The sequence below is a fragment of the Globicephala melas genome, chromosome 9 (genome assembly GCF_963455315.2).
Source record: "Globicephala melas chromosome 9, mGloMel1.2, whole genome shotgun sequence".
In the NCBI taxonomy this organism is placed as follows: domain Eukaryota; kingdom Metazoa; phylum Chordata; class Mammalia; order Artiodactyla; family Delphinidae; genus Globicephala; species Globicephala melas.
The window spans coordinates 2,475,166-2,498,160 of record NC_083322.1 but is presented as its reverse complement, the minus strand read 5'-3'; the positions used below and the strand labels follow the sequence as shown (position 1 = coordinate 2,498,160).

The 22,995-nt window shown below is 38.7% G+C and overlaps 1 protein-coding gene across 9 annotated transcripts in view; it reads left to right on the top strand.

Annotated features, from left to right (window-relative positions):
• RBM33 (RNA binding motif protein 33) overlaps window positions 1-22,995 on the top strand; it is a 113,874-nt gene that overhangs the window by 962 nt on the left and 89,917 nt on the right. For 8 of the 9 annotated variants that reach the window (XR_009565217.2, XR_009565216.2, XM_030854330.2 and 5 more), the window contains exons 2-4: window positions 13,452-13,530; window positions 19,763-19,811; window positions 21,314-21,390. Coding sequence is in view for 6 of the 9 variants with exons in the window: in XM_030854330.2 (XP_030710190.1) it covers window positions 13,452-13,530; window positions 19,763-19,811; window positions 21,314-21,390 (205 nt within the window). In the remaining 3 variants the exon portion in view is untranslated. The remainder of the gene's footprint in view (window positions 1-13,451; window positions 13,531-19,762; window positions 19,812-21,313; window positions 21,391-22,995) is intronic. The other variant, XM_060305044.2, reaches the window with a different exon arrangement.

Genomic DNA, 22,995 nt, shown 5'->3' with positions numbered 1-22,995 from the left:
TACGATAGTTCGAAAACTTTGATAAAGGAGACTCTTAACTGGTAAAGTATGAACAACAGCAGTGTTTGGGCTTGGTTCTCATTATTGAAACCATCCTACTGCGTGTTCTTTAGGAATGCTTATTTATGAGTACATTGCAATAATCCTGTCTAGGTCTAAGTATTTTGGTCTAAGTATTGAAGCGCTCATATGGTGCACTGGAAAAACCCACAGACACTAAATGCAAGAAATGTCGCTTCTGGCAGTATGATTTGGTGTATGCCATTTTTCTGTCACGTGATTTTTTTCCTGAGGCTTTCTAGTTAAATTTTGAAAATACTTGGCTTACCTTCCTTACTTGGTTACTTTCTGGGGTTCAAAATCATGGTTCTGTATCATTTTCAAAGTGTAGTCTGGGAACTCCTGGGTCAGAAGTGTTTCCGTTAATAGTACTAGTGTCACTTGCATGTTTCGCTCTTTCACTGGAGCATAGTGGAGTTTTCCAAAGGCTGCGTGACACGTGAAGGCAGCGTTGTACAGGTGGCCAATGGAATGTGTGCTTGCATAGCGTTTTGAGTTTCTCATTTTTAATTTCAAAAATAAGCAAATGTCAGTGAGTGTAATTCACATAAACAAAAGCTTTTTCGTGTCTTCAATACATTTGAGTCCAGAAAGTTTTTGAGAATGGCTATTTTAGAGGATTAAGTAGGTTTTGTCCTTGATGATTTGGAGTTTTTCCTTCCATTTTGTCACAGGTGCCTGGTTTCCCATTGCTTTTAGACTAAAGGCAAACTCCTTACCAAGACTTGTGAGTTCTGCGTGACTCGGTCCCCCAGCCTCCCCAAGCTCTTGGGTCAGCCTGCTTCCCTCCAGGAGAACCGCCCCTGCCCTCCCTCTGGCTCTTCATCCCCCAGGCCTCAGGCTCCTTGGGAGGCCTTCCTTGAGCGTTCTTTCTTCTGTCTCAGATATGTCCATCTCGTGCTTGTGTGCCTCCCTCACCTAAATTCTGTGGCACCCTTCTTTCTTCAGAGCATTTATCTGAGTCTGTGATTTTATTTGGTTATTTATTTACTTTTTTAAAATCTCCCTTCCCCAGGAGCCTGTAAGCCCCTTGAGGACAGGAATGCTGCCTGTTTTACCTGCCGTTTATTCCAAGTTCCTGGCATGTAGTGTATGTTCAACAAACACTTGACAAATTAGTGATTAAAGAATAAAGTATTTTCTTCATGAATCCCTTTGCACCCTTTTCTGTGCACATGTAAGTTGCACATTTACAGCTGTGTGGCTTTTTATGGTATGAATGGAATCCCGTAGTGCGCCCCAGTTTGCTTTGTTCACTTAGTAGTAGGTCTTGATGATCTCTCCTGTGTTAGTAGGTGAGAGTTACATGGATCCACCATTTATTGATTAACCATTTTTGTATTGATGGACATTTCAGTTATATGTCCTTTTCCACTGCTGTGGAAAATTCTGCACTAAACGTCTACAGGCACATCTTGGTGTGCTTAAGCAAATATTTCTGGAGGATTGATAACTCTAGAAGTGGAAATACGGTGTTGTAGGCTACATATATTAAAAACTTTTTGTGTGTGTGTGTTTTTTTGTTTTTCAGCCTTGCCTCTCGGCACGTGGGATCTTAGTTCCCCGATTAGGGATTGAACTGATCAGGGATTGAACCCGGGTCCACACCAGTGAAAGCCCGGAATCCTAACCACTAGGCCACCAGGGAACTACCGCTCCCACCCAATTTTTTTTTTTTTATTGAAGTGTAGTTGATTTACAAAGTTGTGTTAGTTTCAAGTGTACAGCAGAGTGATTCGTTTATATATAATTACACATATATATATTTTCTTTTTCAGATTTTTTTTTTTTTGTCATTTGTTTTCATAAATTTTTTTCGTAATGGTGTCTCCATGCCAAGAGTTCCTCTGTGCTTTTAATACCTTATGCTTCTGTACTTTTTTATGTTTAGCTTTTATTGCATATGGAATTTTATTTTGGGTGTGGTGTGAATTTGGGGCTTCTAACAGTTCTAATATGATTTATTGAATTCTCTATCTTTTCCAACTTTAGAACATATTAAATTCTCATTCATAGTTTTAAAAGATTACTGCTCCATGGTGTGTATCTATATATATTATAGCATGTTTTTCAGAAATTTCAATGAGCTCTGCATTTAAAAAAAAGATAAACTTCAGAATCATCACATTCTATAAAGAATTCTGCTGAAATTCTTACTGGGATTGCATTGAGTTTATTAATATAACTTTGGGATGATGGTTACTTTTACAATATGGGTTCTTTCATTCGGCAACAAGAATGTCTTGCTGTCAAGCTCTTTTTTGCCCGTCAGTTATCTACCACATTTCTGAGTACCTGCTCTGTGCTGGGCACTGATCTAAGAGGTTGGGATACATAAATATTGGAATAGAAGAGATTGCAGATACGAAGAAAATTTTACTTAAGTTCCATAGGAGAAGGGATCTCTGTCTTCTATGGAACTTAACCTTAGTAAAATTTTCTTTATATAGTTTTCATACATTTCTTGTTAGTTTTATTCCTAGATATCTTGTATTTGTTGTTGTTGTGGATGGTATAGTTTTTCATCCTATTATATTCTGAAATTTGTTGCTGATCTACTATAGAAAAACTTTTTTTTTTGGTTATTGTGTATAACTGGCTTATTGGAATCTTTTTTTAAGAGTTTGATGCTTTAGATTTTCTAGTCAGACTGTCATATCTGCAGTCTCTTCTATTTCAGTATTTATGTCTCATTTCTTTTTCTTGTACTTCTCGTTCTAGAACCATGCCTTGTCAAGTCCTCCAATATAATGTTGGGTAGTAGGGGTGATGACAGGCATCTTTGTCTTGTCATCCTGTCATGAGTTTAATGAGCGTTCTTTTAATGTTTTACCAGTGAGTATAGTGTTTGCTGTAGTTTTCTGGTAGTTACTGTTTGTTTAGCTCAGAAAGTTTATTTTTTGAGTTGGGGTTTTAATTTTATCAAAGCCTTTTCTGCATCATTGAGGTGATCATGAGGCCCCTTCTTTAATATCTTACTGTGATGTATTGATAGATTTCCAATGCTGAATCAATCATGCAATCTTGTGTTCACCTTCTGATTCTGTAAGTCCTTTTCATTGTTCTGTTGCTTTTCATTTTAGGGTTTATCTGTGATCATAAGAGAGATAGGCTTATAGTTTTGTATTTGTGTGTGCACATGGTGCTATCCTGTTTTTTGTAAGATAGGCTGACTTCCTAGAATGAGTTGTGAGATTTTCTGGACATTGTAAAAATCTTTTTATTAAATGTCAGAAGAGCTGTTGTCTGCAAAACCATTTGGATCTGTTGCCTGTTTATTTTTCAGTTTCTTCTGATATTATTGGTCTATTTAGCTTTTTTAAATCCATGGGTCAATTTTGATAAATTTTTCTGGGAAAATTATTCTTTATGTTTATATTTTCAAATGAACAAATATGGAGTTACAGGCTTCAGTTTCCTAAGAGTGGGTGTGTTGAAGGTAGGTAAATTTTTGAGACCCATGCATGTCTGAGTAAATTCTTACTTTATTTTCATGCTTGATTGATGATTTGGTAGGGTCTCGAACTCTAGATTTGACTTAGATTCATTTTCCTTAGATTTTTGGTAGTACTGCTGTGTTGTTTTCTGGCTTCCAGTTCTGCTCTTGAGAAGTCTGATGACATTCTGATTCCCTGTCATTTGTATGTGACCCTTTTTCTCTTCCTGGAAGGTTTTAACAGTTCCTCCTTATTGTTATAAGATCCATTAGCATAGGTCTTTTTCTATTTCTTGTGCTGCATTTGGTGGATACCTTAGTCTGGAAATACGCATCCTTCAGTTCTGGGAAATTTTCTCATGGTACTGTTTTTCTCCTTTCAATTCCTCTGTTCTCACTTTCTGAAATTCTTATTATTGGATTTTGCTACTTCATTTGTATACAAAAGATAAGCATGATGAGACAGTTCATTAAGATTCTTTTGGAAGGATAGATATTTTGGTAGTTCATAGAGTCACATAAAGGAGTTGGACAACTAAGACTGCAGAACAACGGAAGTCAGGGCGGTGTGGGCCTTGGGCGGGCTTGCAGCTGCTGATGGGGCTTCTCCAGCTAGGCTCTGTGGCTGCCACTTCCTCGTCACTTACTCTTCTTATAGACACAGGGATTTTGTTCCTGTTTGGCCAGGTGCTGTTCACCTTTAGCTGATTTAGCTACAGCAAAATGTGGGTCCACTGTTCTAGATCTTTTGATATTTTTATTTTTTTGGAAGAAGCTGTAACTCCGGTACTTATATATAATTATATTTTTAAAATATTGGCAACCAAGTTGATTAAAAAAAGACAACATAATTCAAAGAGAGTGTGTGTCTTCTAGGCCAGCAGATTGCATCCTGTGCTTTAGAGTGATTCTGCCTTCATGATTTTGTAGGTTCCATGAATTAGTGGTCTTCCTACCTAAACATTCAGGAAGTTATGGTTACCCTTTAATATTTTTACATAGGAAATCAGGGTTTGTTACTGCAGTTGCTTCCTGAATAAGTTCAAGAGCGTTGTACTTCGTGTTTGGTAGACCAGAGTTTAAATCTGATTTTGCTGTTAACTAACTTTGATTAGTCTTACTTTTCACATCTGTAAAAGGAGAATTTGGGGGTGGATTAAATGAGAAAACAAATATAAAAATGCTAGCTTGTTGAAGTAAAATGAAACCTCTCTTCAGCTCTTCAGTAGTGCTAGGCTTATTTGAGCTTTGTCAGTCTTGTTTTAGTTAGGACAGAGGCCATGCCTTGCATTCCAAGTATGAAGGGTTTTAACACAGGAATTAGAGGCTTGTACAATCCTTGGAAAGGCTGGGGGTGTGATGGTCAGGAAAACTTAGTCTGGTTATCTGATACTGATGGTTGGGAGCTTGCCCGGAAGCCCTTGTAACTGAAGACTATTGCGGAGGCTCCAGTGGACTGTCTCAAGTCTGCAGTACTGGAGGTGTTGACTTCTGATGGTATCGAGTCTCAAGAAGCTCCCACTGACCATCACAGCACCTACAAGCCCGGATGCCACACATGGTTTTCAAGAGCACATTCTGACCTCTGAGAACCTCCTATCTGCAGTGTGTGTGTCCGTCCGTCATCTGTCCTGCGTCTGCCTCATCAGAGTAACTGATGATAATTGTGACTCAGAGCTCCTGTGACTGCCTTACCTTGCATACTCCAACTCAGAACCACACAGGGAAGGAGGCTCTGGGAAGTCTACTCCTCCCATTCTCTGCACCATTGCATAGAGCGGTGGGGACCACAGTCTCAGCAGAGCTGTTACTTCTGTCTGTGGAAGGAAAGACAGATGGGTAGAAGGAAATTGTCCCTTTCTTTGACATTTCTTCCCTTACACTTCACCAATTTAGCAACTAATCTTTAGCAGTTGAGAAGGTTTCACTTTTTAAAAAGAAGGTGTGGATTCTTGGGAAAAGAAATGGGGTGTCATTTTCTCTAGATTCTAAGTCATGATGGGAACATTCAGTTGGCTGAGCTCTGACTTCTTGTCCTCTCCCAGCCTGCCCGGGCCAGTAGAGAACTCAAGGGTCTAGCTTTTATGGCTTCCGTAATTGGGAGGCAGAGCCCTGCTCTGTCTTCCTTCAGGACTCATACTGTGATTAATTTCCAACACAGGAAGAGGAAATTCAGTTGTAAGACCCGCAAAACAAATTGTCAGTGTGCACTGCACTTCATAAGCGAAATACAAAGTTCACTTTAGGGAAACCTCTCCAGGGTCCCATGAAAGTAAGAGAGTTTTAGAACAAGACTACAAATAATTTTTCAAGTACATGTTGTAGGGGTACTTTCTGAAAATTTTGCTTGGTTACTCAAAATTTGGTAGTTATACTATAGGGCAAAGATGCTCACTTTGAATGTTCTTAAATATTAGTCCAATTCCTTCCTCTAGTTGCTGTTTAAATAAAGGGTCTGGATTTCCTCACTTATAAAATATGGAATTTTGACTCAGTTAGTGATTCAGAATATGAGCATGTATACATGAGAATGGTGTTGAGGCAAAAGAAAGAAGGTTAGAACCTTTGGACTAGAGCAAAGATTGGCAAACTTCGTAAAGGGCCAAATGGTAAATATTTTAGGCTCTGCAGATCACAGGGCTTCTCTTGCAATCCTCTGCTGTGCCTTGTAGCTTGAAAGACCTATAGAGAATATGTAACTGAATTAGCATACAGTGTTCCAATAAAAGCTTATTTACGTAAGTCAGGCAGTAGCCAAATTTGGACAAAAAGAGGTGGTAGACCCTACGTGGCCTGTGGCCTGTAGTTTGCTGACCCTTGGACTAGACAGTTGCTAGAATCCTGTTCCAAGCTAATATTCTATAAAATTTCTAATCTAAGCTCCAGGTTCCTGGAAAGGATGAGGAAATAAGAATGATAAGTAAAAGAGTTGTGTTCGTTATAGATATCTAATTGCTGTGTAATTGAAGATTGTAAAAATTCCAGTAGCTGTTTTTAAGTCTTGCAGATGAGGAAAGTTGATTCCCTTAATAACATAGCATGTCTGGTATAATGTTTAGCCTTAGAAGGAGAGTTTCTAGGTAAAGGCCTTGACCACTCTTGTCCTGCCGAGTTAATCTTCCCCTTGGTCTTCAGGGATGCGCTGTTCTTCCTTTAAAACTCTGGATTAGTGTGGACATGTTTTGTTCTCTTGGTTCTGCTCAGTATGACAGATATAAACTAGAACTTTAAAAAAAAAAGGATTTGTTTATATTCTAAAGGGAGAACAGAAGGGAAGTGATGCAGAAAATGTAAGAAGAATAAAAATAGGCGTACAGAGTTCTTGTCTTAGTTTGTTTCTTAGGATTTTGAGTTAGAGTTCTTTTCATATCCATTTTTACATTCCATATTCCAGGTGGAAAGAAAGTATGTTTTTGTTTTCTGCTTTATCAGGTGTGGTTTTTCCTTTGCTTAATGTGGTTTTGTCCAAGCACAAGGTTACCCACATTTACAACCTTTTGTGTCTCCTTTTGGGAATTCTAGTTATTTTCCGCTTCCTTTAGGTATTTAGTTTCTCTCGGCAGTGTTTCATAGTTCTTAATGTATAGGTCTTTCACAAATTTTATTATGATTATCCCTAGTATGTATTTCATATTTTTAAGCTAGTGCAAGGATTTTTTAAATTTCCAACTGCTCATTCCTTGTATGTAGAAAAACTTGATTTTTTAAATATTGTTCTTATATTCTGTGACCTTATTTCATTCACTGAATAGTTTCAGTGCCTTTTTTTCATAGATTCCATATGATTTTCTCCATAGTTGATCATGTTTGCTGTGAATGATGACAGTTTTACTTCTTCCTTTTCTATCTGAATTCCTTTTATTTCTTTTTCTTGTCTGGTTGCACTAGGTAGAACTTCCATTACAGTGCCGAATTGCAGTGTAATGGAAGCCCAATCCCAGTCTTGTTCCTGATTCCAGCTGAAAGCACCGAGTCTTTGCCTTTACCTGTGATGTTTGCTATAGGTTTTTCTTACAGATGCCCTTTGATCAGGTTAGGGAAATACCATTCTATACTTAAATTTGATGAGAGTTTGTATAAGGAATGTGGATATTGGGTTTTTTAAAAAAATAAATTTATTTATGTATTTATGTATGTATTTATTTTTGGCTGCGTTGGGTCTTTGTTGCTGCACACGGGCTTTCTCTGGTTGTGGTGTGCGGGCTTCTCATTGCGGTGGCTTCTCTTGTTGTAGAGCGCAGGCCCTAGGCGCGCAGGCTTCAGTAATTGTGACACGTGGTCTCTAGAGCGCAGGCTCAGTAGTTGTGGCGCACAGGCTTAGTTGCTCTGTGGCATGTGGGATTTTCCCGGACCAGGTCTTGAACCCGTGTCCCCTGCATTGGCAGACGGATTCTTAACCACTGTGCCACCAGGGAAATCCCAGATACTGGGTTTTGATTAATGCTTTTTCTCCTTATATTGAGATGATAATTGGGTTTTCTACTTTTAGTTTGTTATTATGACACATTACGTTGATTTTTAAAAAGTATTGATTTTTGGATGTTAAACGAACCGTTCATTCCTGGGATAAACCCATGTGGTCATGATGTGTATTATCCTTTTAATGTATTATTGAGTCCTATATGCTAATTTTTTAAAAATAATTTTTGCATGTATGGTCATGAGGAATAATGGTCAAATTTTTTTTTTTAATATCTTTGTTTAGTTTTATAGTGGCCTCAGGAATGAATTTGAAAGTGTTTTACTAGTCTGTTTCATGTATCTCTGCTGTAATCTTTATTTTATGGACACAGTTTTCTCTTTTAAATACTTATTTTTTATTTGTTTATTTTTGCTGCACCAGCTCTTAGTTGTGGCATGCGGGCCTCTTTTTTTTTTAATAAATAAATTGGTTGATTGATTGATTGATTGCTGTGTTGGGTCTTCGTTGCTGTGCGCGGGCTTTCTCTGGCTGCAGTGAGTGTGGCCTACTCTTCATTGCGGCCCGTGGGCTTCTCATTGCGGGTCTCCTCATTGCGGTGGCTTCTCTTGGTGCGGAGCATGGGCTCTAGGTGCAGGGGCTTCAGTAGTTGCGGCACGCGGGCTCAGTAGTTGTGGCTCGTGGGCTCATTAGTTGTGGTGCGCAGGCTTAGTTGCTCTGTGGATGGAATGTGGGATCTTTCTGGACCAGATCTTGAACCCATGTCCCCTGCATTGGCAGGCAGATTCTTTTTTTTTTTTTTTTGTGGTATGCGGGCCTCTCACTGTTGTGGCCTCTCCCGTTGTGGAGCACAGGCTCCGGCCATGGCTCACAGGCCCAGCCACTCCGTGGCATGTGGGATCTTCCTGGACCGGGGCATGAACCCGTGTCCCCTGCATCAGCAGGCGGACTCTCAACCACTGCGCCACCAGGGAAGCCCGGGCAGGTGGATTCTTAACCACCGTGCCACCAGGGAAGTCCACATGCGGGCTTCTTAGTTGCCACACTCGGACTTTTTAGTTGTGGCATGTGGACTCTTAGGTGTGGCATGCATGTGGGATCTGGTCCCCAGACCAGGGATCAAACCCAGGCTTCCTGCATTGGGAGCATGAAGTCTTACCCACTGGATCACAGGGAAGTCCCTCTGCTCTAATCTTTATCATTTACTTCCTTTTGCTATCTTTTGGTTTAATTTCCTTTTCTTTCTCCAGTTCCTCAAGATTTAAATTAAGGTTGTTGATTTGAGATTTTTCTTCTTTGTTAATGTAGGCAATTATAGCCATAAATTTTCCTCCAAGTACTGCTTTTGCTGCATCCCATAAACTTTGGTATGTTGTATTTTTGCGTTCATTTTTCTCAAAGTACATTCTTATTTCCCTGTTTCTTATCTCTTCTTTGACCTATGGGTTGATGAAGTGTACTGGTTAATTTCCATGTATTTGTGAATATTTCAGTTTTCCTTCTTCTGTTTGTTTCTAGTTTTATTATACAGTTGACCCTTGAACAATATAGGGGTCAACTGCAACCCTCTATGCAGTTGAAAATCCACGCATAACTTTGCAAGTGGCTTTCCATAGCCATGGTTCTGCATCTGTGGATTCAACCAATCACGGATTGTGTAGTACTGTAGTACATATTTATTGGCAAAAAATACACACATAAGTGAAACCTATGCAGTTCAATCCGGTGTTGTTCAAGGGTCAACCATTCTTTAGTCAGGTTTGTATGCTTTGTATGATTTTGACCTTTTGAAACTATTAATTAAGAATTGTTTTATGGCCTAACATATATCCCAGAGAATGTTCCGTGTACACCTGAGAAGAATGTATATTCTGCTGCTGAGTTGAGTGTCCTGTTAGGTCTGATATCCAGTATAATTTCATCTTTTTAAAGAAACGATAGTACTGTACCATTTATTTTTAAAACGAGCTTTGCAAAGTCTTAAATTTCTATTTAACTTCCAAATACTCTCATCTTGATTATGTCTGCAGAGACCGTGTTTCTAAATAAGGTCACATTCACAGGTGGGGGAATGGGGAGGTAGGACTTAAATGTGTCATTTTGGGGCACACAGTTCAATCAACTACAGAGTCAGTTAGCAACAGATTTCTTCTGTTTTTGTTTAGCTGTGAATGTCTTTTTTTCACCTTTATTTTGATAGTTTTGCTGGATATAGAATTCTTTGAGCACTTGGTGTATGCCTCTGACCTCCATTGTTTCTGATGAGAATTAGCTGTTAATTTTATCGCATTTGTTAAGTGATGAGTTGTTTTTCTCTTGCTGCTGCTGAGGTTTTCTCTTTGTCTCTGAAACATTTTGACTATGATGTGTGTATTTGTAGATCTCTGTGTTTATTTTACTTTGAGTTTGTTGAACTTTTTGAATGTGTAGATTAATATTTACAAATAAATTCGAGAAGTTTTCAGCTATTACTTCTTCAGATATTTCTCCCTGCTTCTATTTCTCTTTTTCTCCTGTTACACATATATTTGTGTGCTTAATGGTATCTCACGTTGCTTTGAAGTTATGTTCATTTTCCTTCATTTTTTTCTTTCTGTTCTTTGGATTGGATAATCTCTGTTGATCTGTTTTCAAGTTTACCAGTTCTTTCTTTTTTGCCAGTTCAAATCTGTTGTTGAGCCCCTCTAGTGAATTTTTCATTTTAGTTATTTTTCAATTATAGAATTTCTTTTTGCTTCTTTTTTATAGTTACTGTTTATTCATACTGTTTATTTGGTGCAACATTGTCATCATACCTTCCTTTAGTTCTTTAATCATGGTTTCATTTAGTTATTTGAGCATACTTATAATGGCCAATTTGTCTGTTAAAGCTGACGTTCGTGGCGTGTGGGATCTTAGTTCCCTGACCAGGGATCAGACCCATGCCCCCTGCATTGGAAGTGCAGATTCTTGACCACTGGACTGCCTGGGAAGTCCCTCACAGGCAGTTTCTGTTGCCTGCCTTTTTTCTGATGGGTTGTGGGTGGTACTTTCCTGCTTCTTTGCATGTCTTGTAATTTCTTGTTGGAAATCATTTTAAATAATATATTGTGTCATGTCTGAGTGCTGGTCTCCCACTTCTCCACCCTGGCCCTGTTTTTACTTGCTTGCTTACCTTTTTGGTGACCAGCTAGGTTTTAAGTGAAGTCTGTTCCCACCCCACACCCCACTCTGGGCAGTGTGAAGCTTCTGATGTCACTCCTCAAGGGGGCCACAGCCTTGGGCATGCCCACAGGCACCCTGGGATGGTGGTGCTTTGGCTGGGCTCCTTCTGTCTTTTTCTCTGACCACACCTTCCACAGTGCCCTGGGCCATAATTTCCTTTACAGACTGACCAGTCAAATTCAGACTCCTTTGATTGGATAGTGTCTGAGGTCAGTGATTGAGATCTGTTCTAAGTAAGTGAGGGCACTGGCCCCTGTCTCCTCATTTCGCTGGTCCACTAGGCATCCTGCAGTTCAGTCCTTATCTCCAGTGACTCTTACCTTTTTAATAATCTCTCTCCAAAACCTTCACTGTTTCTGAGAGCGCCTTTTGCTTAGGACTTTTTCTGTACTCTGTTCATAACGAAGTTAGTTCCTCTTAGAGAGTTTTGGAGCTCTGTTGTTACAAGGTTTGCTTTGCCCCTTGGGCTCACTCTGAGCCCCAACTCTTGTGCTGTGGGTGGGGACAGTGATGTACTTATCTCTTGGGTGACACCCTTGCTCTAGGAGCCGAGTGCCTGGGTGGCAGCAGGGTGGGGGGCGGGTGCTGGCAGTAGCCCTGGATCTGCTTGCTTACCTCTCGGTATGAAACCCCCACCCCGTGAGCTGGGGCAGGGGTGATCTGGGCGCCAGAGGCGTCTGTACCACACTTGGGGCCTGGGTGAAAGAAGGGAACCCCTGCCTCCTTCTCACGCCCGGGAGTTAGCCTCAGTGCCAGGCAGGTTGCGTAGGGGGAGGAATGCGGAGGTGTGTGTTCTTGGCTGCACTGGTCTAGAGGGGATGGAGTTGATGCCTCACTGAGCTGCGAGGGGGAGGAGTGAGTGGGTCCTGGTTCAAAACCCACAGAATCCTGTAGCCGTTCTTACCAAATTTGAGTAGATTTCTTGAATGAGTGTTTTCCATTTAATGTATGCATTTAGAATCAATTCCAGAGACATTAGTCATTTCATCAAAAATAATTTTCACCAGTTTCACAGAGAGTGGGTTCGTGGAGCTCCTCCTGATGTTATACTGGAAGCAGAATTCCCCAAGGATGCTAATTCTTTAATATCTCTCATTCTTCTTCTTTTTAAAGCACCTATTCTGTTTGGTAGTGTATGGTAGGAATTGATGTATTACCTTGCTAGAACTTTATTGGTTAATTTCTAGCCCCAGGCTGAAAAAATTCCTGGGGTTTTATGTTTATGTCATCTCGCTCCCCTAGGTAGGCTCTCTGGGGAGACATGATGCTGCTTCTCAAGCCTCTTTGCTTGCATGTGTTCTAAGATGAAAAACTTAAATTCCAGTTTTTTGATTTTCCTAATAATAAAAATAAATTTGAAAATGAGGTAGGAGATGTGGTGTATATGTGAAATATACACTCAGTGTGGGGAAAAAATGTAAAATATCTTAATCTTTTCTGTATCGAGTACATGTTATAATGATGTTTTTGATACGCTAGGTTAAAATGTTGTTAACATTTAACCTGTTTAAATTTCGTCTTTATTTAAAAATTTTTTTAATTCTTTTTTTAAAAATTGAAGTATAGTTGATTTATAATATTATGTTAGTTTCAGGTGTACAGCAAAGTGATTCAGTTATTTTTTTTCAGGTTATATTCCATTATAGATTATTATAAGGTATTGAATATAATTCCCTGTGCTGTACAGTAAATCCTTTTTGCTTATGTATGGTAGTTTGTGTACTCTTAATTTGTCCCTCCCTCCCTCCGTCGCTGTCCCCTTTGGTAATCATAAGTTTGTTTTCTGTGTCTTTTTCTTTTCACTTTTTAAAATGTGAACAGTAGTAAAATTTAAAATTGTGTATGTAGCTTGTATTGTATTTCTATTGTTTGTTAATTCTCTACATTATCTCTACTGCCCTTAAATAGGGTCTTTGTTTTCCATGATTAATTTGGAAAAATGTAAAAATTTCAAAAAGTATTAGAAAAGTCTCTTTAATTTTTGCAAGGTGGCAATTTTCCCCTTTTATATAGTTGTAGTAAAAAATATGTACTCAAAAACCATTGTTTTATAAAGAAAACAGTTTTACTTAAATTTATGATTTTAAAAAACTATTCTGTCAGTTTTCATGCCTAATAGTGTTTAGTAAGTTGATTTTCTTTAGGTAGATATGTGCTTTAAAATTTTTTAGTTATTAAAAATGGCTAAAGCATTTATAATTGTTGTATATGAAATTTTAGTATTTTAAAATGTCGTGTCAGGAATCCTTAAATGAAACAAGTTGTTTCAGTATTTGAATGTGTGTCTGTTTTAATTTAGTAAGACTGACTTTCGTGGCCTCTCGCTCACAGATGATGACTTTGACCAGTTTGATAAGCCTGGTGCAGAGCGGTCCTGGAGGAGAAGAGCTGCAGACGAGGACTGGGACAGGTGCGGAAACCCCTGGTTACGTGCAGGATCCATGCTGATTTATCTCCTGTCGTTAGGCCACACAGAGATCTTTACTGAGCAGTGTGTTAGCTAGTGATGCTCTTTCCTGGGTAGGCTGGTCCTTACTGGGCTAAAGTAGGGCAGGGGTGAGCACTCCAGGTGGAAGGCTTTGTAGTGGGCTTCTACCCCAGGCCTGTGCTGTCTCAGGACTGCCAGCGGAGCACGGGGGGTCTTATCTCTCTGTTTTTATACAGTGATGGTATTGAGTTGGTGGGCACCCAGAGCTATTATTGGAGTAATTGTATGCCTGCAGCAACAATAGCAACAGAATTCCTCCACATCCTACATAATATTTGGCTAGACGTTAACATTTTTGCTATTTTAATTTGTGTAAAATGGTATCTCATAGTTTAAATTTGGATTTCTCTGATATCTAGTGAAGATGGAAATCTCTCTTTAGGAATACACACACACACACACACACACGCACACACGCACACACTCTATTAAAAATGTCGACAGTTATGATAGATGTCAGTTCCATGGAGTGATTACTTCTGGGAAGGCGCTCTAGTAGGGGTTAGAGGGATGTGCACTGGAGAAGTGCACAGAGGCCTTCATTTGAGTTGGGAGTTCTCAAATGATGACTATTCGTTACATATTTCTTACTATCTTAAATACTGTGTTGAAAATGTGAACATTACCTTGGAGTTGCAGTCAGAAAGTTTGATAATGAAGGTCAATAGAGCTGAATAAGGAACAACAATGATATACTGCTGTGAAAAGAATACCTGGTTGCTGTTTGAAAACTGTGATGTCCCAGAAGTTTTACTGAAAAATCTACATTAAAAACTGTGTAATTCTTATAGTCTACATAAAGCTGATTACCCTCAATGACCCTTAATGTAGTCCATAAAAAAGTGAGAGCTTAGAGCAAAGTTTTCTATATAAGCAGTGGTCCTATTGGGAAGTACTGATCACTAGTTTTATTTAAAAGACTGTGATGGGGAGCTGAGTCAAATCTTGTGTATTTTCATAGTTTACTCATCATTTGGACCTTCTGTTCTGTTAGTCATTTGGTAGTATTTATGTCTTTTTCTTTTGGGTTGTTTGTCTTTTCCTTATTGATTTTAGGGATTCTTTATACTTTTTGAAATTTGTTTTTTTGCACTTAGAGATATCTCCTTCCAGTCCGTGGCATGTATTGTCTTAAACTTAATAGTCTTCAAGTAGGTTTCTATAAATAATATCATTATAATCTTTTCCTGTATGGTTTTTGTTTATTTTTTTAAATTAAAATATGAAAAATGTATTTGGAAATCATTTTCAGACTTATGGGAAAGTTGCAAGAAAAACCCAGGAATTCTTATAAGCCCTTCTTTCAGACTCACAGTTGCTTTTTGTCATATTCCTGTTATTCTCTCCCTCTTTACATGCTCACATACACACACATAGAACATTTTTCTTTCCTGCACCTTTTGACAGTAGTTTGCAGTAGTTTGTATCATGCCATTTTCTTCTGAATCTACAGTGGTTATCCAAGGTTTGTCAGTTGTCCCAGTAATGTGCTTTCTAGCCAAAAATGAGTTTCTTATCCTCCTCTTTGTTCATCTGGAAGAATTCTGTCTTTAAAGACTTCTGTAAAGGCTTCTATAAAGGCTTTGTCTTTAACGACGTGACATTTTTGAAGAGGACACGCTGTTTATCTTGTAGCAGCCCTCAAGTGTGGTTTTGCTAGTGTCTCCTCAAGCCTAGATTCAGGTTGTGCATTTGGTAAGTAAGGTGCGCTCTTTGGTGACACTGTGGCCTTCCTGAGGCCACCTCTTCAGGAGACATGTGATGTCAGTCACGCTGCTTTCTGCCTTTTGTCCTCAAGAAATTCTTCCCTACCCTGTATTCTGTATGCTCTTATGAAAGTTTTAAAGTGTTTTTTGGTCTCCATCCCTCCCTCCCTCCCTCCCTCCCTCCTTCCCTCCTTCCTTTTCTTCCTTCGTTCTGTCCTTCCTCCTGAAATTGATTAAATTTTTTTTTTTTTTTTTTACTTATTGAGAATTTCAAGTGTATATGAGAATAGTACAGTGCAGGCAATATACCATCCTTCAGCTTCAACAGTGTCAGTGGGAAGCACTCTTGTTTTATATGTGATCTCTGTAACCCTCCTCACATCACAGACATAATTTCATCTGAAAATATATCAGATTGTATTTCTCTAAAAAATGAAGGATTTATAAATATAGCCATAATAGTTATATCTAAAAAGAAGTCCCTTAATAGGAATGTCTTATTAATGTTCACATTTCCCTGACTGTCTCATGTATATATAAGTATATTACAAATACACATACATATAATGTGGATATGTGTCCTTTTATAGTTTGACTTGGAGTCCAAATAAGATCCATATATCATAATTTATTGGTAGGTCTTTTAAGTATTGTTTCATCTGTAAGTTCTCTCCACGGTTTTTGTTAGTTCCCTGCAGTTTTTGTTGAAGAAACAAGGGGTTTATCTTGGAGAATTTCTACTTTTGGTGATTGCATCTCTTGGAGTGTTTTTAGTATGTTCCTTCATCTTGCATTTTCTGTAAATTCATAGTTAGATCTGGAGGTTGATCAGATTCAGGTTTGAATTTGGGCAGGAGTAGGGGCTCTGCAGTGTCTTAGTTGGTGGTATGTTCCTCCATCAGGAGCTTCACAATATCTTGTTAACTTTTTGTGGTGTAACCAGCCATTAGACGATCCAAGTGGTGATATTCTCATTCTGTCATTCCTTCTTTTTCTGTTAGTTGTGGTAATTCTGTAAACTACTTGGTTCCTCTGAGGTACGGAATAAGTGCTTGATTCTTTACTTTTATTTACCAGTTTTCAAAAGAATGGGTCAGTTCCTTAGCATCCTCCAGAGGTGAGTTCTATTTTTGAGTCATTTCAAATTCATAGATTTAAATACTGCATGTGTTTTTTTAATCCATTGTAGTTATTATTCTTATTAATGTTTGAATTGTCCCAGTATTTGTTCAGTGGGAATTTATTTTGGTTGTCATGACATTAGTTGGTCTTCTGCTATGAAGGAATTGGGTTTTGTTTGCAGTGAGACAGGGCTCTAGTTTTTCTTGTTCTTTCCAGTGTGACTAGCATTTGTCCCAGTGCCCTCTCTTCACTCATCTTCAGTGCATGTTTGCATATGAAGATTCTGTATCATATGTATTTCTTTATTTGATATTTTTAAAGCATAAAATAGCCTCTTCCATGTGCTGGATGGTAGAGGAGAAGTTTGAAAGTTTAGAAGAGTGAGTCAGAAAACATCAGTGTACGTCCCGGTAGGAAAGAGCATGTTGAGAAGGTCTCCACTGAAGGTCATTTGATGACGGGGATGTTTAGGGGCAGGGCTAAAGAAGCAGGTGTGACACTGGGGGAGCAGCCGCAGGCCTGCGGGGGAGGGCTGTCTGAGGGCCCAGCCAGGGCTGCGCTTGTGTGGGGTGGAACTGGAGCTGAGCAGGTGGGGGGGGCAGTCTCTCCTCTCACTTTGTGACATTCCGTTGGGACCTCCCATGGCCGAGCCCATCCAGAAGAAAGACCGGGGGAACGGAGAGCCCGTGGGAGCCATTCCTGGAGACCCCATCCAGGGCCTGGAGCCGGCAGGGACCAGACGAGGGTGGCCTGGAGTAGGCAGGCACAGAGACGATGAGCTCACGTGCAGTCTTTGTTGTCACTTAGATTTCTCATTTTGAAAGGCTGCAGCCAGGTGACTGCCTGCAAAATACCTGTTTCCTGAAAAAGTCTTTTAGTATAATTCTGTTTGTTAGTAAAAATGTACTTGCTCCCTAAGAGATCGTTGCCCCTCATCTTTGATAAGAAATACCTGCCAAAGAGGTGGCTCTTCCTCCAGTAGTGTTTACTGGTGACATCTTGTGGGAGCTCTGCAGGCGAATGCAGGAAGCCTCCTCGTGCTTTTGGTACTCCTTTCGCTTCCGAACAGTTATCGTTATTGTCCACGAGCATAACTGCTCACCCCTTTGAAAGGACTCGATTTGGACCATTCAGTCCCATTGGTTCATTGTTGCTTTTGGTGACCCTTGGTGTAATTTTGGTAGTGTTTCGTAGTTTACAAGTTTCTTCCCTTTTGTGTACCTCTTTGTAAGGATCCAACTTTATGATAACAATAGAGAACTAACTACATTTAACTTTTGTGGGGTGTGTGCATAGTAGTTAGTATTTGGACTCTGGAGCCAGACTGTCTCAACTCATCTACTGGTTTCTGACTTGGAAGCAGGGTGACCTTGGGCCAGTTCTTTAACATCTTGGCGTCTTTGTTTTCACGTTGAAAAAAATGGAGAATGATGTAGGTGTCTGGTTGCTGGGGTTGTGTTATGTCAACAAAAGAGCGAGTACGTGTGAAACGCGTGGAGTGGTTCTTGGCATGTAGCACACTGAATGGGCGTTAGTGATTTCTTGAGCTATAATTTATGCATATTGTAGTCGCGTGCACTTAATCCTTCTGTCTCCCGTCTTGCTTTCTTATTTCATGCTATTATTGCCTTTGTTAGTCATGGAAACAACTGTTCTCCACCTCTGTACACTCCACTCATTTACAACTGGTAAAGTTTTCATTTATCTTCTTTTAAAAAATGCTTTTGTTTAGAAAAAATAGGTGGTAGTCCAAGACTGATTTCTTATTTCCATATATTTGTCAGCAACAAATACTTTCTAGATTTTTGCTTATATGATTACCAGCACCTGTTCATATTATGGTTTTAAGAGTTCTCCTCAGTTAGTTTCCCTGGGGCAAATGGGATTACCTCCCCTTTTCAGTTATTTGGAGGGATGCTTCAGGGGGTGCTTGTCCTCAAAGGGGTGCTTGTATTTTTGGGGGGTTATCTGGAATCAGATTCTCAAATGCGCTTATTGTAAATATTGTGACTAGAAAGCACTTTTTCCTCGTCCATGGAAAATGATTGTAACACTGAAGATACAAAAATTGTATCTGAAAGATGATTAGGTGATTTGTGGATTGAAAATGTTGGAAGAAGTTATACATTAGTCTCTAATAACTGTTTTACTTATACAGATCCATGAAAGATTTTTTTCCATGAGCTAAGTTCTCATCCTGAGTCTGTCTCTGCTGTGTGACCTTGGGCAAATCATTTAACCTTGTCCTTATTTCCTTTATCTATAAAATGATGGTATATGATTTATGTAGGGTAACATAAAATAATGAAAGAGGTGTTCAGTGCATGAATGAAATGACTTGTTGAGTTGTTTCTGGTTCTAAAAAGTAGTATATAGAATTTCTGTTGTAACTTCCTATGTGCATTCCAGGATATTCTGGCATTCTGCACAGTAGCACACTAGAAGGAAACATGGGTTCTGGGTAAAATAGCACTCAAAACCTATAGAACTTACAGATATTTGTAACCAGAGCCCTTATTGAAAAAGTAGCAAATCATAGTAAGAACATTGGTGCAGTTAAATCTCCATTGGCATTTGTACCTAGAATCATAGCCTAATTGCGTTTCCTCCTTTCTAGTTGTTGGTCCTTAGTCATCTGCTTTTAAAAGATGTAATTTAGTGGTAGCCATCTTCATCAGTTAGAGAAACATACAGTGGGAAATGTCTTCAGGTTTTTCATCTGGTAAGGGTTTGTATTTTAATTATGAGAAAAACTCCTTCTGATTGCTTCAAAGCATAAACATGCTGACAAAAAATTGCGGCCAGCTGACATGACTCCCATGTTATAAAGATAATTCTCTTAGTTATGATTTACTTGAATGTCCTCATCAGCATTTATTTTTCATTTTTAAACTTCCTCAGTTTTCGCAGTTTGAGTGTTAAATGGTCTTTCAGTGATTTTGGTTTTTAATTTTCCTAGTTAATGATGTTGAGCATCTATCTTTTCCTATTTCATCGTAGGTAAGAGAAAGCATAGATATTGTATTATAGTTTCTTCTTGCTCATTAATGAACAAGTCCAGAGAAATTAAGATCTCATATTGAGGTGAAAAAACTAAGATTAGAAGTCTAGTGAGAGCCGCTAGTTATAGCAAAGCTTCCCATACTTAAAGGACCAGATGTTCCCTATGTATTTGAAAATATGTTTTCATTATTAATAAAGGAAAATGTAGCAAACTTAATGTGAAAGTACCCAAACCCTAAAGTCCTGGATAAATTTCCCAGTGGTCTACAAACTTCGCAGTGTGTAATAGGAATAATACATTGTCATGTCTCTTTTTTCCACAGTGAACTTGAAGATGACTTACTTGGAGAAGATTTGCTCTCTGGCAAAAAGGTAAGAAATTCAGGTCTTCCTGAAACTAAATGATAGTTATTTAATTGCATTTAAAATATAGGAATACATCTTATGCATGGGATGTGTTACTGGAAAGTTGGGTATAGATTAAAATTTTGTGAATCGAATTACTTTTTAAATGCACAAAGAGTTGAGTGTTTAATTTGTTAGTAAGTTCTTTGATAACTTAGAATTCAAGCCCTAAACCCTTTGAAGCAAGTACTTTAGCTCCTGCTACGACAAGGCACTCTAGCAGGCACTGAATCTCTGAAGGCGGCAGCAAAGCTGCCACTTGCCCAAAGGAAGCGGCAGCTCCTTCCTTAACATTCAGTGGTTAGTATTTGCATATTGGAGCTGGGATTTACTTTTTGGGAATATTCAGAGATAAGCATAAAAATAAACATAAATATGATACATTTTCAGATAAACAAGAATAAAAGTCTAAAACCTGATGTAGGTTTTTCTAAACTCTTGATCAAGTAAAAACTTGAAAGCAGTTATCGTTGATGTGTATATCTATTTATATATCGTGTGTATATGTATATACATAACTCTACATATATATATATATATTTTTTTTTTGGCTGCATTGGGTCTTCGTTGCTGCGCGTGGGCTTTCTCTAGTTGTGGCGAGCAGGGGCTGCTCTTCGTTGTGGTGCGCGGGCTTCTCATTGTGGTGGCTTCTCTTGTTGTGGAGCACAGGCCCTAGGTGCGCGGGCTTCAGTAGTCGTGGCGCACGAGCTTAGTTGCTCTGCAGCATGTGGGATCTTCCCGGACCAGGGCTCAAACCTGTGTCCCCTGCATCGGCAGGCGGACTCTCAACCACTGCACCACCAGGGAAGCCCCATTTTTTTTTTTTGTGGTAAGAAAAAATTACTTGTTTATAGGATACTGCCAAAGGACTCGTTCCTTTTTTTCTTTCATTAAGAGTTATAGTAAATATGATCATTATGCTTGCTGCTTCTATACTTATTTGACTGGGCATCTAAAAATTAGTTTGGGGTTTCCCTGGTGGCACAGTGGTTGGGAATTCGCCTGTCAATACAGGGGACACAGGTTCGAGCCCTGGTCTGGGAAGATCCCACGTGCTGCGGAGTGACTAAGTCCGCGCTCCACAACTGCTGAAGCCCACACGCCCTAGAGCCCGTGCTCCACAACAAGAGAAGCCACTGCGGTGGGAAGCCCGCGCACTGCAACGAAGAATAGCCCCTGCTCGCTGCAGCTAGAGAAACCTACGCACAGCAATGAAGACCCAACACAGCCATAAATAAATAAATTAATTAAAAATAAATAAATAAAAATTAGTCTGGGGTAGTTAGCCAGTATGCCATATGTAGAATCTCGACTGGCAAATGGTTATATCAAACTGAGAAAACTTTCTGAATGGTAGATGTTTTAATAACAAGGTTAGAAACAATCCAGTCAACGTAATTTTGCACTTTTGTAACAAGTCTTTTTTTGTGGAAGTAACATGCATTAATTAGATTTCTTACTTTAATTAGAATCAGTCAGATTTGTCAGATGAGGAGCTAAATGATGATCTTCTGCAGAGTGATAACGAAGACGAAGAAAATTTCAGGTACTCAACATTAGCTCATTAAAAATGTTCTTTATGTAACTAAATTTCTAGTGACTAATTTATAATTATAGTGAGATATAAATGATAATGTAGTACTGTATCTTTAACATGATTATATTGTAAATAGGATATTAATATAACTCTTTGATGTGGAAGCCATATATATTTTTCTATAAATAGATCAACTGTTTAAAATCAGTGTTGGTCTTGCATTTAATGACCTCTGAGAGCTCTGTTGAGTGCTGGTTATAAAAGTTCAGTACAGGTATATGCACCGCTCTTTTAAAGAATTCTTTTATTTGGACGGGGGGCAGTGGCCCCCTACTCTTAATACTGTTGGTCACAGTTTGATGTTACTGCTTTTGTTTTCATTTTAGACAGTTTTTATCTATACATATCTAGTAACTGAATTGCCATTTTGAAAACTCCTTTGGACTGTACTTCGCCTCTAGTTGACTATCTGAATATAGTTGTTTTCGTCTGTTTGGGCTGCCATAACAAAATTTCATAAAAGGGTAGCTTACAAAGAACAGAAACTTATTTCTCACGGTTCTGGGAGCCGGGAAGTCCTAGGTTGAGGTGCTGGCCTGGTTGGGTTCTAGTGAGGACCCCCAGCCCTCTCACTGTGTACTCACATGGTTGGAAGGTGTGAGGGAGCTCTCTCGGGTCCCTTTTATAAGGGCACTGATCGTATTCAGAGGTTCCACCCTCATGACCTAGGCATCTCCCAAAGGCTTCACCTCCAGACACCATCACATTGGGTTTTAGGATTCAACACATGAATTTGGAGGGGGCGGGGCACAAATACTCAGTGCATGGCAATAAAGAACATCTTTCTGTTGCCGACATAGTAACGCAATTAGAAGAGGAAGAGGCATTTAGTATACTCTGTTAGGTGGAACAATTTTTTCAGTTTTATGAGGAAACATTTATTGTGAAAATATAGAGACGCTTCTTGCTTATAAATGTAGTTAACAAATATATTCCATTCATTGTTGAGCTATAGATTTGTAATAGTTTTTCTAACATAATGGGTAACAAGTTTTAAATTAATTTATTTTGTCAGTTATTTGTTTCCCAGTTCCATTCCGTGACATCATTATTATATTTTGATCTTTTGAGTTAGTTAAATTGCCCTTGAAATAAACCTTTGGAATGTTTTTAGCCATATGTCTTCAAGTGTATGTGGCATGTTCAATCTTTTGTTAGGATTGGATACTTAATAAGTGTAAACTTAGATTTAGCTACAAAACCTTGGTGTTTTAAGTGTTATTATGCATTTTTAATTGTTTGACATTTATCTGTTGTGATTTAACAGGTGGAATGTGATTTCTTTTTTTGCAGTTTTAAAACTGCCCTCGTTTATTTTACTCAGAAATTAACTTTTTAAAAAAAATTTGTGGCTAGTATAAACTTTAGTTGAACATTGAAATGTATTTTCATGCAGATTTTTAATATTTTGATTTCTTAAATAGGAGTTTATAGTTTGCGTCATAGATTTAAAAAAGAAAACAAGTTGTTCTTAAAATTCCATCTGTGATTTTCTGTTTATAGAGTAATACTCCTAGTTTTACCTGGGTGTTTTAGAAAATAGATACCACCCAT